This window comes from Schistosoma haematobium, chromosome 4 (genome assembly GCF_000699445.3).
Source record: "Schistosoma haematobium chromosome 4, whole genome shotgun sequence".
In the NCBI taxonomy this organism is placed as follows: Eukaryota; Metazoa; Platyhelminthes; class Trematoda; order Strigeidida; family Schistosomatidae; genus Schistosoma; species Schistosoma haematobium.
The window spans coordinates 41,505,536-41,518,456 of NC_067199.1; the positions used below are offsets into that span (position 1 = coordinate 41,505,536).

General features: G+C 38.4%; 1 protein-coding gene across 1 annotated transcript in view; it reads left to right on the forward strand.

Moving 5' to 3' along the window:
* Nucleotides 1-5,799: 5,799 nt before the first annotated feature.
* The window catches only part of PUS1 (tRNA pseudouridine synthase 1), a 30,068-nt gene continuing 22,946 nt past the window's right edge, over nucleotides 5,800-12,921 (forward strand). Inside the window, exons 1-4 of the mRNA XM_035732537.2 lie at nucleotides 5,800-6,325; nucleotides 8,972-9,065; nucleotides 10,810-10,878; nucleotides 10,928-10,994. Coding sequence (XP_035587225.2) covers nucleotides 6,114-6,325; nucleotides 8,972-9,065; nucleotides 10,810-10,878; nucleotides 10,928-10,994 — 442 coding nt within the window. The 5' untranslated portion in view covers nucleotides 5,800-6,113. The remainder of the gene's footprint in view (nucleotides 6,326-8,971; nucleotides 9,066-10,809; nucleotides 10,879-10,927; nucleotides 10,995-12,921) is intronic.

A 12,921-nucleotide genomic window follows, 5' to 3' on the forward strand; every position in this document is an offset into this window, starting at 1 on the left:
CCAAGAAAAAATAATTCATCCAGCTCTGCGAGAATCCTAGAAAAATAAAACTAAAAACCTCGGCCTGAAAGTAACGTCCAGTCCGTAGCGCGCACGCGTTGTGTGACCGAGAAATTCTAAAGTTTGAACACCGAAAACACACTTACTTTGATGTATGTTTATTCCATGTTCATCCAGTCTTTTCAACACTGCTTGTACATGCTGTTCGTGTGATTGCAAGTCGGGGCTGGCAATTAACAAGTCGTCTATATACCCCTGCGCAAATGGCATATCTCGAAGTAGGTTGTCTATGAATCTTTGAAATGTCTGTGCCGCATTTCTCAGGCCGAATGGCATGAGTACAAACTCGAATAAGCCAAAGGGTGTTGTAATAGCTGTCTTGGGGATATCTTCATCAGCCACTGGGATATTGTGATATGCCCTGACTAAGTCAATTTTAGTGAATATGTTCATACCCTGTAAACCGTTTGTGCAATCTTGGATATGCGGTATTGGGTACCTATCTGGTACGGTTTGACGGTTGAGGGCTCTGTAATCCCCGCACGGTCGCCAGTCACCTTCATTCTTCTTTGGGACCATATGCAAAGGGGATGCCCATTGACTATCAGAGGGACGGATAATACCCAGATGTAGCATATAATCAAACTCGGCCCTAGCGATTTTGAGCTTATCTGGTGCTAGTCTCCTGGGTTTTGCAAAAACCGGTGCACCTTCGGTTTTGATAGTGTGACTTACTTTTAGTTTGTCTTTGGAAGGCTGTGGGTTTGGTTTAGTTAAGTTTGGAAAGTCCGCGAGTATATCTTGGAATTTCGCTGTTGTTACTGGAGGAGTTTGGATCAAGTTAAGAGAGCTGATGTGACTTTCTTTGCCTTTTGTGTAATACGAAGTTTCTTTTAGTGTTAATCGCCATTTCTTGGTGCCAACTAGAAATTCGTATCACTCTAGAAAGTCCATCCCCAGTATTGCCAGATCTAAGTCGGCTACCGTGAAAACCCAAGGGAATTGCCTCCTGAACCCCAAATCTAGGGTTAAAGTTTTCTGCCCAAATGTCGCGATTTTAGTTTTATTTGCAGCTTGAAGTGTAATTGATGATGTTTCTCGACTAATCTCAGTTTTATTTTGAGGGATGATGCTAAGAGCAGCGCCAGTATCCACCAAGAAATTCAAGCCAGAGTTTCTGTCTCTAACATAAAACAAGCGACTGTTTAGGCGCCCCTCCTCAGTCGTCGCGACCTGGGGAGGGGTTACTCGTTTCCCGCTGTCTTAGAATTATGCTTAGGCCAGGCGCATGGTTGCATGCACTTGGTTGAGTTGACACCAAACTTCCAGTGGTACCAACAAAACTGCCCAGATTGTCTGGACATTTGTGACCTGTTTTGTGACTTGGATCGTGGTCGTTGACGTAAAAACTGTGACGGCGACCGATCACCTAGTGTTTCACCTTGAAAAAGTCTTTGGATTCTTTGACTATCTGATAATGATAAACGGTTCATTATCTCTCGTCTTAAGATGGTGTATGGTTGTGGTGATGGTGGATCTAAAATCAAGTCACGGACTTCTTTGGCGACTGAAGGAGGAAGGATAGAACACAAGTCTCTATAGCGAATCCCTTCAGATTTGATATTGTGTCTCGTGAAATAATGCTCTAGTTGAGCAAACCACAACTCAGGATCACTACGATCAAATTCTGGAAGTCGGGATTTCGTAGTCATAACAGTGTCTATCTCCACTGGTGACAAATCCTCCAGATTATGGGTTTCTATTGAGTCTGACATGAGGTATGTGACAAATATAGCAATGAAGTTAGCACGAAAAATGGTTAATATAACGCGAATAACTTAAGATAATACGGGATAAACTAGTTATATACTGAACTTAGTTTACGGATAATCAGGTCTACTTTTACGATTGAGTAAAATATTTTAATAACAGAAATGAGGTTAAATTTGTGTTCAAAAAGGGCTCACCAGTTTCGTGCCTTAAGGTAACCCTCGTGCTAGTGATAGAAGAAACCAGAGAAGTAGTGAATAGGTCTTTATTTCCATCTTCGCGCAGTCACAGTAGAGCGTGGGATTATCTGTTCAGACAAACAAAGGCTCTCAACATCTAATATAAGATAATAGGGAATATAACGCTTATAAAAAATAAGGAAGTGAATGAATACTTGGACAATACTGTTTTGGCATATGCTTGGTTGTTTGGGGTCAACTCTTAACCAACCAACCTGAGCTGTTACATACTAATGTCATAGTACACTGGTCAGATAGGTACTTGACAACCATCATCTTTATCTAAACAAAACTACGAGATCATTCATATGACCTTTATGCACAAAAGTTCTCTTTTCCTACTAGTATCATTAGTTTTACGATTATTTTTTATTGGCTTCACTGATCTTAATTGTGCTTACATCCTAATTTTATGCGATCCGTTTGTGTCAAACATATATGTAACATTTCAACGCATATAAACATTTGTTCTAGTTTAACGCTTGCTAGTCACACCAAGTGGTACATCTAGTTTGGAAGCGAGATCTCCTTGTCAAACATAGATATTACGAGAAAAACACCAATGTTCTGGATGGGAGCTTATATATTGAGCGCAGAGCGTTTTTATCACCCACCTGTTGCAAATTAGACAATTAACACTCTGTGTTGAAGTATGAGTTTGTTGGATTATGGTCTACTTCGCTATTGGTAACATAATGATAATACATCTAATCCTAAAATTGTAGACTTGTCATGATGTGACTGCCTAATCTATAAGTTCCTACGTGGAAGTCACATGACTTTCTGCACTGACTCATCGTATTGTAACAATTAACAATATGAGGCATGGAGGTTCTAAAAATAGAATAATATATTAAGTGTAAAGACAAGTTATACAAAATGACCACGCCTGCAAGTCTGAGCCGTGCCATTTCTTTTAACCCAATATTCCCGAGTTCGCCATTGTTGGCCTTCCTCAGTGTTAAGTGTTGAATAACTAATTTCCCAGATGTGTCATGTTCAGCTTTGAGGATTGAGTGGTCAGGACCAATACCACTACACATCTGACTAAACGCAAGTTTGCGCCTTTATCTTCATCTTTTCCTCCATTAATTATTTACGCAGGTAATCTGCAAATTCCCCACAATTGGTTAACGCTTATTTGTTACAGACAGATTTTTCGACTCGCACTCTGGCTTCCCGGTAAGCTTGCCTTTTGCGTGGTTGAGGATCTTACTGACTATTAACAATACAGCACCACAACAACTGCTGTTCTATCGTTTGAACATTCTTGAGTAAATTCATGACACTACTTAAATACTCGGTTGACGAGATCTTATCTGTTGAAGCCAAAAAGCGATGAAATTAGCCCCTGACATTTAACGTTCGTGACGTAAAATACTAACATTCTCTGTTTATTGAACTGTGTTAACGAAAGCTCGACTTTCACGTGGTAAACATCAACAACTTTATCCCAAATCAGACGGTGGTAACAATATCGGTTATTTCTAGCTAACTGACATGTATTTTTAAATCATCAGTGTTTTAACTACTAATGTATAATATATAGCCTTTGTGATGGCAAGTGATGAAAATCTAGGACCACAGTGATAACTTATATAAACTGTGACTGCCTGTTCGTTTGCTTTGTTTCGAGTAGAACGCTTATACAGTCTACGTGTTAATGGCCAATTCAAAGAACAGTATGTTATTTATGAGACAAAGTTATGTTGTATTCGCTATTTTATGGCAGATGACTGAAAGTAAATAAATGAGTTAAAAACTAGAATACAAATGTTCCTCAATGTGATTGTAAGTATTTGAATCAAATAGCATGTACAGCACTAATGAACAGTCATTGAATATTATCAACGAGTGGACACAAATGGACTATGATAATAGCAGTATTTGAATGAAAATGAAGCCGTATGCATTTAATATATCCTTATTAAACACTATAGGTTGTCTAATACCAATATTTACTTTAAACATATTGTTTCATTAGACAGTAAGTCAGTCCCTGCTCTATATGAAGGATTCATGTTATGTTATCCTCTCTGGGAAGATCAATGTTCTAAAGTAACTATATCTGTCATCCGTGCTTAACAGTCGTTAATCAGAATATCTTAAATGGATATCTATTAGTGTTGTGATCTTTGTTTCATTGGTCATAGAGAATATAATGCTTTTCTTAAGGTTTTTAATTATTCCTATAGATAATTTTATGAATTCCTGTCTAATGAAGACGTTAATGAACAGTTATTGAGTTATCATAAGAAGTACCAATCTAAGTGGTAAGAAGACAGGCACTTTGTGTTGTGGATTAGATGTACTATATATATGCCCTTAGGATAATAAGTTATCCAAACAGTGTTAACTTTGGGTGACATAAAAATTTACTGACTTATCTGGATAAATTCAGTATACACCGTAAGATTGTTACACACGCATCTGTATACGTCAGCAATACCGGTCTACCTTTTCGTACTTCCGAGAATATGAAAATAAGTGATTAGGGATTATTGGATGTTTTGTAAAAATATTGTTAATACGGTAATAACGTTCTGTTTCATGTAATTGTGAAATATATCTGTATGATTCAGTTTCTCTGATAGATGTTTAAGCATCTGTATAACTAAGGTAGACACGCATTTTACTGGTAACAACAATTAGACAAAAGCACACTACACAGATGGCTATGCGTCATTCGGCATTAGTTTCAACATACGGGTCTAAATGCGCATATACTACTAAGTTAGGCTAGCCTACAAACACGTAGTTGACCTCGTGTACTTGAAATATGAAATGACTACCTTAACGCAAGCCTTTCAAGCTCGCTGAGACAAAAAGCGGTGAGTTCAATTCTGAGCTGGCTTTTGTCCGGTGCGTTCCACTGATAGCAACGCTCACTACTTATCTAGACATAAGCAGAACGATAACTCAATAACTGTGAACAAGCACCCGAAATCTAGTACCAACACTTCACTCCAAAAATTCTGCTCTTAGTCTCTAGAGATGGTTTAGCTCGGTGCATCCCATACGTCACTAATCATCTTACGGCCACTTCGTCATAACACCTGAAAGATGAAATACCATAGTAATGGATGAAACTAAAAGAACGAACGACTATTTATCATAACAGACCCCAGTGCATGCAAAATCCCGTAAAGTTTAATATACCTAATTACTTAAATCAAAGGTCTGTCAAACACGTAGTGTTTGCTCGAAATTACGTGAAGCAGACAATAATGCATTATGCCGCATACATTAAACTTGGCTGGGACCGCTTACCCACTTCAATAACTTATAATATTCAGAAAGATTGTAGTGTTCAAAAATTTGGACAGTTAATGACAGGACGTTGTATTAATGTTTTATTAAAAACGCAGATTTACCACATCCACCAAAACTCCGCAATCGCAATTCCGGCCCTGAGTCTACTCATTTACTAACAAAGACTATAAGAATATTCCTGCCAAGCCTATAAATTCCCTTAAAAATAGTCTTCAGCAATTCCCTATAACTAACTCATGACAACTTACCGCCTCAATGGCCGCAAAATCAATAAGACTCATCACTTACGGACTTGACTTCAACTATTTCTGTGGTTCTTTGGAATGAATTTACGTTATCTACAACAAATACCACACCTCTTTTCCGGGTGTCATGGATTAGTTGCGAAAACCAACTTCCAAATTGCACTTGATTAACATTGATCAAATCACTCTTCACTTACTAGGTAAGCTGGTGATTTATCCAACTTCATCATTCCTACACAGCGTTTTATTTTCAAATATTGTATATTGGATGTTGGACACATTGGGGGGCTTTCAAATAGTGGCTACGGCGTGGTCGTGCTGTTATGCTATTATGCAGAAAAAGAGTTACCAAAGAAGCACATTAAACCGCGTTCTTACGACTGCTCATCGTGGTGCAGTCTTCACTTGCTTTATGTTCGGTGTAGTCCTGACAGGGTACACAGTTATTTCACTAGCCCAGTATTATATATTTAAACGACCTATTATCAAAAAACAGCAACAAGACTACGCGAAAGCACTTATTTTTAAAGAGAAGCGGGAAAAAGAGCTTGGTTTGAGAGATTGACAATATTTCACGTGAAGTTTTATGAAAAGGTTGTCAAACCGTTTCGGTGATTTCTTTCTTTCTATGATGTCCGTCTTGAAGTCTTACGAAATTGCCAATTTAAAACAACCATCTTCAAAACCTATTGTTGATGAATCAATCTCTGGTTCGTCCAATCATTCTACCAGACCTAGACGTAGGAATAATGCCATTTTGTTGATGTATTCAGGCTGGGGTTATTACGGTATGCAAAGGTTAGTTGACAATCTGATGCGCAATTTATTCGACTTTTTGATTGTGAACAATTTATTGTGTTTGTATACGTAAACATTCGCTAACATGCTACATGCCTTAAGTTTGTATCATTGACCGAAACTTCCTTACAAAATATAGATTAACGGAAACAGTTGTCGACTAATAAGAGCGATTTCATATCCTATGTTGTATGGTGAGGGCAGCTGCTTCTATCATCGTGGACATTTCCTATATCGCTGCACAAAGTATATACATTTCTTTATACACACTAGAAGTGTCCTTAGAAGTACGTGCCATTTACAATATTCGGGTTCAGTGAATGATGATTTAGAATTTCGAGGAATGCGAAAATACTATTACCTGAGATTGATTCTATAAACTGAATCATATTACATAAAAGCGTAAACAGCTTTTCTAGGATGATAAAAATACTAAAGATCGGGAACCTTTAGTTGTATTCATTGCGTAAACCACTGCTAACTGACCTATTAGAGTCAAAAGACCTTATCTAGGTAGTTTGCCACTATGCAAAAAGTTTTAGGTTGACATGATTATGTCTTTCGTCATAATGCAATAAAGAGACCGGATTAATGGGTCAAGTTAATGACGTCATCAGAACAATCATTCCTATCACCTGTGTTAAATTCGATGTCTCGCGAAATTTAGGCACGGGTTCAGAAGGCTCGGTTGAATTGTGCTAACTTTCATCACTTGTGATGTAATCGAGACATCTGTTTGCCAAACAAAAGACCAGCAGCTCGCTCTACTTTCATATATGTTCACGAAATATCAGATATTAGTAAAAAGGCAGTATTAAACCGCAGGTGGATTCCAACTCTTAAAAGTATTCTTGTATATATACAATCTCCTAAATTATCCACAAAAAAGGTTAGGTTGCGTACTCGAACTTGAATTGCTTTTATCAGACGTGTCACTAGTGTCATGGACCTAATACTAAAGCTCCTACCAGCTCATCAACTTTGATTTAACTCAAAATCATATCCAGTGCTCATGACTATCTTCCTTTCCATTTCTCAATTAAACGATAAGTCAAACCAGTTCACTGCTCATATATACTAGGACAACTGAAGTGTTGAGGTTAGACATAGGGTATAAGATAGATGTGGTCAGTTAGTCAGTCACAACGTAAGACCAGGGACATATGTGCATCGGTCCAAGTTGCAACGCCTCATTAGCACAACAGGTAAAGACCGAACTCATAGAAGCAGTCAATCCAGTGGTGCTAATATGCAAAAGAAAGATTGCAATAAGGATATAGTACAGGAAGAAAAATTAGTTCGTAGAAAGATATGAAGCGATTTTAATCTCATAGTTTAAGGGAAGACAAAGAATGTATACACCTACACTACTGTGGTAGATTCTGAGCCATGTCATCAAGAGTTTCCAACCGTTGGTTACGATAAACACGCGGACCACAACCAAGTAGCAATTCCAAAGTTGTGGAAAAGATTAGGTATAGGAAAAAGAAACGAAAAGTTTTAGTGAGATTTCATAATTCAAGAATCGAAGGAGGATAAAAAGTGAATAGATGTGTGCCATTATAAATGTCTCTGAGCCATGTCACTCAAAGTCTAACCACTAGTTACGATGATCACTCGGACCTCAATCAGGTAGTCTGCATCTACCAACGTGGCTCAGACCAGAAGTTAGTGACTTCAAACACTGATTCCACGTTTTGGTTTGGCCGCCCCTAACTATCTTCCACCCATTTTCATTTACTGAGGCTGTTTATGTATGTATACGTATACCTAACCACCAGCTAACTAAACGAATTATGCTTCCTAATGTAGGAGTATGCTGTCAAACCAAGGCGATATCAGTTCATTGATAAGTGAACCGAGCAGTGAAGGCAAGCGCAGATTACCTGGTTGAGGTCCGAGTGATCATCGTAACTAGTGGTTAGACTTTGAGTGACATGGCTCAAAGACGTTTCTAATGGTACACATCTATTCACTCTTTATCCTCCTTCGATTCTTGAATTATGAAATCTCACTAAAACTTTTCGTTTCTTTTTCCTATACCTAATCTTTTCTACTACTTTGAGATTGTTAATTTTATTTCGCTGTAGTGTGGAAACTTTGACAAATCCTTTTTTCCACGTTTGGTTTATCTGACTGATAGTCGTTATCTTATACTGGTTCTTGAGGACCAAATATTTTAATTAAACTGTCTAGACTGTTAAGTTCCTAAGACGTTAACTCTTAGGTTGATTGTCAAGCTTGATAACAGGGGTTTTTCAGGTGGAGATTACTCGTGCATCTTTACATTTTCGGACATACTGTCGAGTCATAATCGTCTGTACAAATATAGTTTACTTTTGTTTTCCATATAAGGATACGAGTTCACGTTTAACCTTAATACTTTGTACACCGTTTTTCCTTCCAATTCTTCAATTTTTACATTTGATTTGTATCTTCATGGGGTACATGTTTTATTACCCTAATTACATCTTCGTATGTTGAGAACAATTTTTGTAAAACGCTTAAATGAGAATTTTATTTTTACACGCCCATATGTTTTTTAACCGTTTGGCAATTCCTAATTGTAAGATTATTTTATATATTTGGAATTTCAGTAGTGTTTTATTACTGTCTTTGTGTTTGTGTAAATAAAATTCCAATCAGATGCCCTGTTTTTCCAACTATTGAAGGAGAATTGTCTAAAGCTCTCTTTACTTGTGGTCAACTCGATAATCTGACAGGTGAAGAACATAAAAGAGTAAGTCAACAACTATTCCTATCAAAATTATTGTTATATCGAGCGACCTGAGCTAGGTTCTCGGCGAGGCCTCATGCTACCCCCAAATGCTCTGGTACGGCCGAGGGTTGGAAGAGTTAGCTCTCCCTCTCGAAACGCTCTCACATGATCACGCGTATACAACCACTCCCAAGGAATTTCTACTCACTGCCTATCGTGGCGGGGGTGTTGTTCACGAAGTTGAGAGGACGAAAGGCGAATGTCCGGCGCCTTAACCGGACTGGTGGATACGGAGGATCCACTTCAAGAATTTGGAAAACCCTGATTATAAATCAGTAGTGCACATGGACTCCAGTATCCTGAGGGAACAAGTAGCGTATGAACCAATTGTTGATCACCGGCTACCATGGGTCTGCATCTTCTGACGTTGCTCCACTGCCTTGTGGATTAAACCTTTAGGTCGGATGTTCCGGGTGTGGCCCCCTAACAAAGCCACCTGCTTCGGTTTAGTCGCCCGTGCAGTATCACATCCCACACACAAATCAATTGATTTATGTGGCACATATCTGTTTGGTGCCCCTTTGTATCAATATTTGTGTTCAAATAAATAATTGTGTATGACTTTAGTAATAGTGTTTATGTGTATCTGTACCTGTCAACTTTTCGAACTACTACTCAACAGTATCAGGGCACATCAGTACGTGCCAAAGAAACTCGACAGTTTATTTCATGCTACTGTCTCAAACTGTCAGATAATCACCCGGCCTTCAACAAACAAAATTTTAGCATAAAAGCCAACGCGATAAAATAGATATGATTTGCCTAAGATGTAAACCAGTAGTTTCGTACCGCAGCTCAATAACCATGTAAAGATTTTTGTACTGAACCACCAATATTGCTCGGTTTGAGCGCCCAGGCAGTATCACAGCCCTCACACATATCAAATGAGATTTGTGTGGCGCATATGTGTTTGGTGCCTTCTTGTACCAATATCTATGTGTTAAAATAAAATAAAAATATTGTCTATGAACTGGTGTATTTACCTCATCGCTCAGTTTGAAGTAAATGAAGCAAGAATCGCACCTCTGACCTGATGGTGTGAGGTTTATTGCTTTACATATACTTGTATACTTGCGTCCAATGTATATTACTTTATTATTCTGTTTATCATCCCGTCAACAAAACCCGTTTTTAATCTTATTTACTTATGACTAACTGATTTATAACCACATGTATAATCAGCTGTTTAGAACTAATATATATATATTCGTACTACAATGTACAAGGTTTGGAGATATTAACTGGTTGTCTAGATTAAAATATAGGAAGCGAAATTCAAGCCTATGACCCATTGGTTTAAAACCAGATATGCTAACCACCAAGCTACCTCTCCTATGACTGAATTAAGTTGGTTGAGACACTGTCTTCATCAGTTATCGAAACGATGTTTATCCCAGCGTGTTCATCACAAAACTAGTGATATTATGAAATAATCTGAGCAATTTTCTCACTTTTCTGGTGACTGGACAGTTGTTGATTTCAATCGCTACCATCTGTTTTATATTAAACAACCTATTTCTTTAAGGTAATTAATGCTTGTTACATTCATTTCCAACTCAATAAGTTTCTGCTCAACATTGGACAATACTGCTCGATATCGAACATGCTTTTGGCTACCATTCAATTATTGATAATTATATATTAGTATATGTGACAAGAGCTAAACAGCATTTCATCCTTCTGTTTATTTCCATCCGACTTTCAGGTTCATTTTCAACGTGCATCTAAAACTGACAAATCCGTTTCCGCTCTTGGACAAGTTTGTTCCATGCAAGTAGGTCTCTTTATTAATGGATTAAACTAATTTTTATTCTCCCCCGAAGTTACACGAAGACACAGATTTATTAAATAAATTAAACAAAGCCCTACCTGAAAATATTCGTGTTCTTGGTAAGTTCACAGGCTCATTTGTTAATCACCTTTTCTGAAGAACATAAACAGTATATTTCCCAACCTTTGTATGAGCGAACTTAGTACTTATTACTCATTTATTTATACACATAAATACTAGTACAACTGGACGCCAAAATAAATTTGCCCCACACCAATAAGAAAACGACAGTGTGTGGAGATAGAGAAAGGAATGGAAGGATGGTCAACTGAACAAATGAATTGAAATGAGTGAACGAGGATGAATTGTAATAGGCAGTCAGTTTTAAAAAGATACTAATAAGAAGGATCCTTTCAGTTGAAGTTCTCTGTTTTATGAGGAATATAGAAGGAAACTAGAGCGGGATCCACCACTGGTTTCTAATTCTGAGCAATATCTGATAACGTCTTAAGTCACTGAGTTGTAATATCTATAAAACCCTATCCAGTGATTCATAGTAGGGCGGCAGATGCCAATCTTGAAAAGCTTTTTTCCACACTACTGGACCATATCATAGATTGACCACCTTTCCTCTTTTCCCACTCCACCTCAGCACCGGCAATCAATGCACGATATAGAAGTTGCTGGGTTGAAATCAGGTTGGTCATATCGTAATCAATCATTAAGTTCCCAGCAAATCTTGAGGGAACGTCGGTCTGCTCTAGCTAATCTCAACTTTGATGATGAACGTTGGTTCCTACTTGAGAAAATTTCATTTCGTGTAAAAATTTGGTGGTTGAAGAATGCTATCAATTAAGAAACAACTCCAGCATCTGGCAACTTCGGAAAGCTATTTAACCTATCTGAGCCACTGACGCAGAGTCTAGTGTGAATGAAACAATTTATGAAGTTGATGAGATATCAAATGGTGACATCCAATGATGTCTCGGAAGGTAACCAGCTTATCGAGGAACAGCCTGCTCTCTATAGACGGTGACGAATGTTCGAGATGCGATTCTCCCCTCGAAATGCAAAATGTTGCTTCAGGATTAGGTTGCATGGACACCCGAACTAATGATAGGGAGTGGAGTAATTGAGCGTGTCGATCGCTTCACTTATCTTGGAAGTCTCATCAGCCCTTGTGGTCTGGTGTGTGACGAAATCTCAGCACGGATACAGAAAGCTCGACTAGCTTTTCCCAACTTGCGTCATTTATGGCGTAGGCGAGATATCCGTCTATCAACCAAAGGACGTGTTTACTGTGCAGCAGTTCGTTCCGTCCTACTTTATGGCAGTGAAACATGGCCGATAAGAGTAGAGAATATTCGTAGGTTACTAGTATCTGACCATAAGTGTCTTCGAAACATTGCTCGTTTATCCTGGGACCACTGAGTCAGTAATGCAGTTGTTAGGAAATGGGCACTAGGTAAGGATGACAAAGAAATTGATGAGGTAGTGAAACTTCATCAGTTGAGATGACTGGAACACGTTAAGTATTCCCAACCACCGACTGTCTCGACGTGCGATGTTTTATGGTGTCGGAGTAGGCTGGAACAAAGCTTGGGGCCGCCAGACCAAAACATGGCACAAATCCATGAAGTCACTGACAAGTGGACTGAGTCATGTTGGTAGGTGTAGACTACCTGTTTGGGATCCGCAAAATGATAGCAACCGATGGTTAGAGACCTTAAATGACAGGGCTGAAAATCGCTTGCAATGGCGCAGGTGTATTAACACTTTGTGTTTACCAAAATTTTCATCTTCTGAATTCTTCATGCCCCTTTCTTTTTCTCTTTCCAAATTTATTTCACTGAATTATACTCCTTGAATAACATTTTCAAATCTTAACCTTTCCGACTACTGTTTATACTCTACCACTTCTACCATTACAGGATTTGAATCGACAACTACATCTCTGTGCTAATTTGGTATGGCAACTCGAACCGATGTACGTACGTACGAGGTTCTATGTTGCTACTAACTGTCTGACTGGCTCTCCATGCTCCC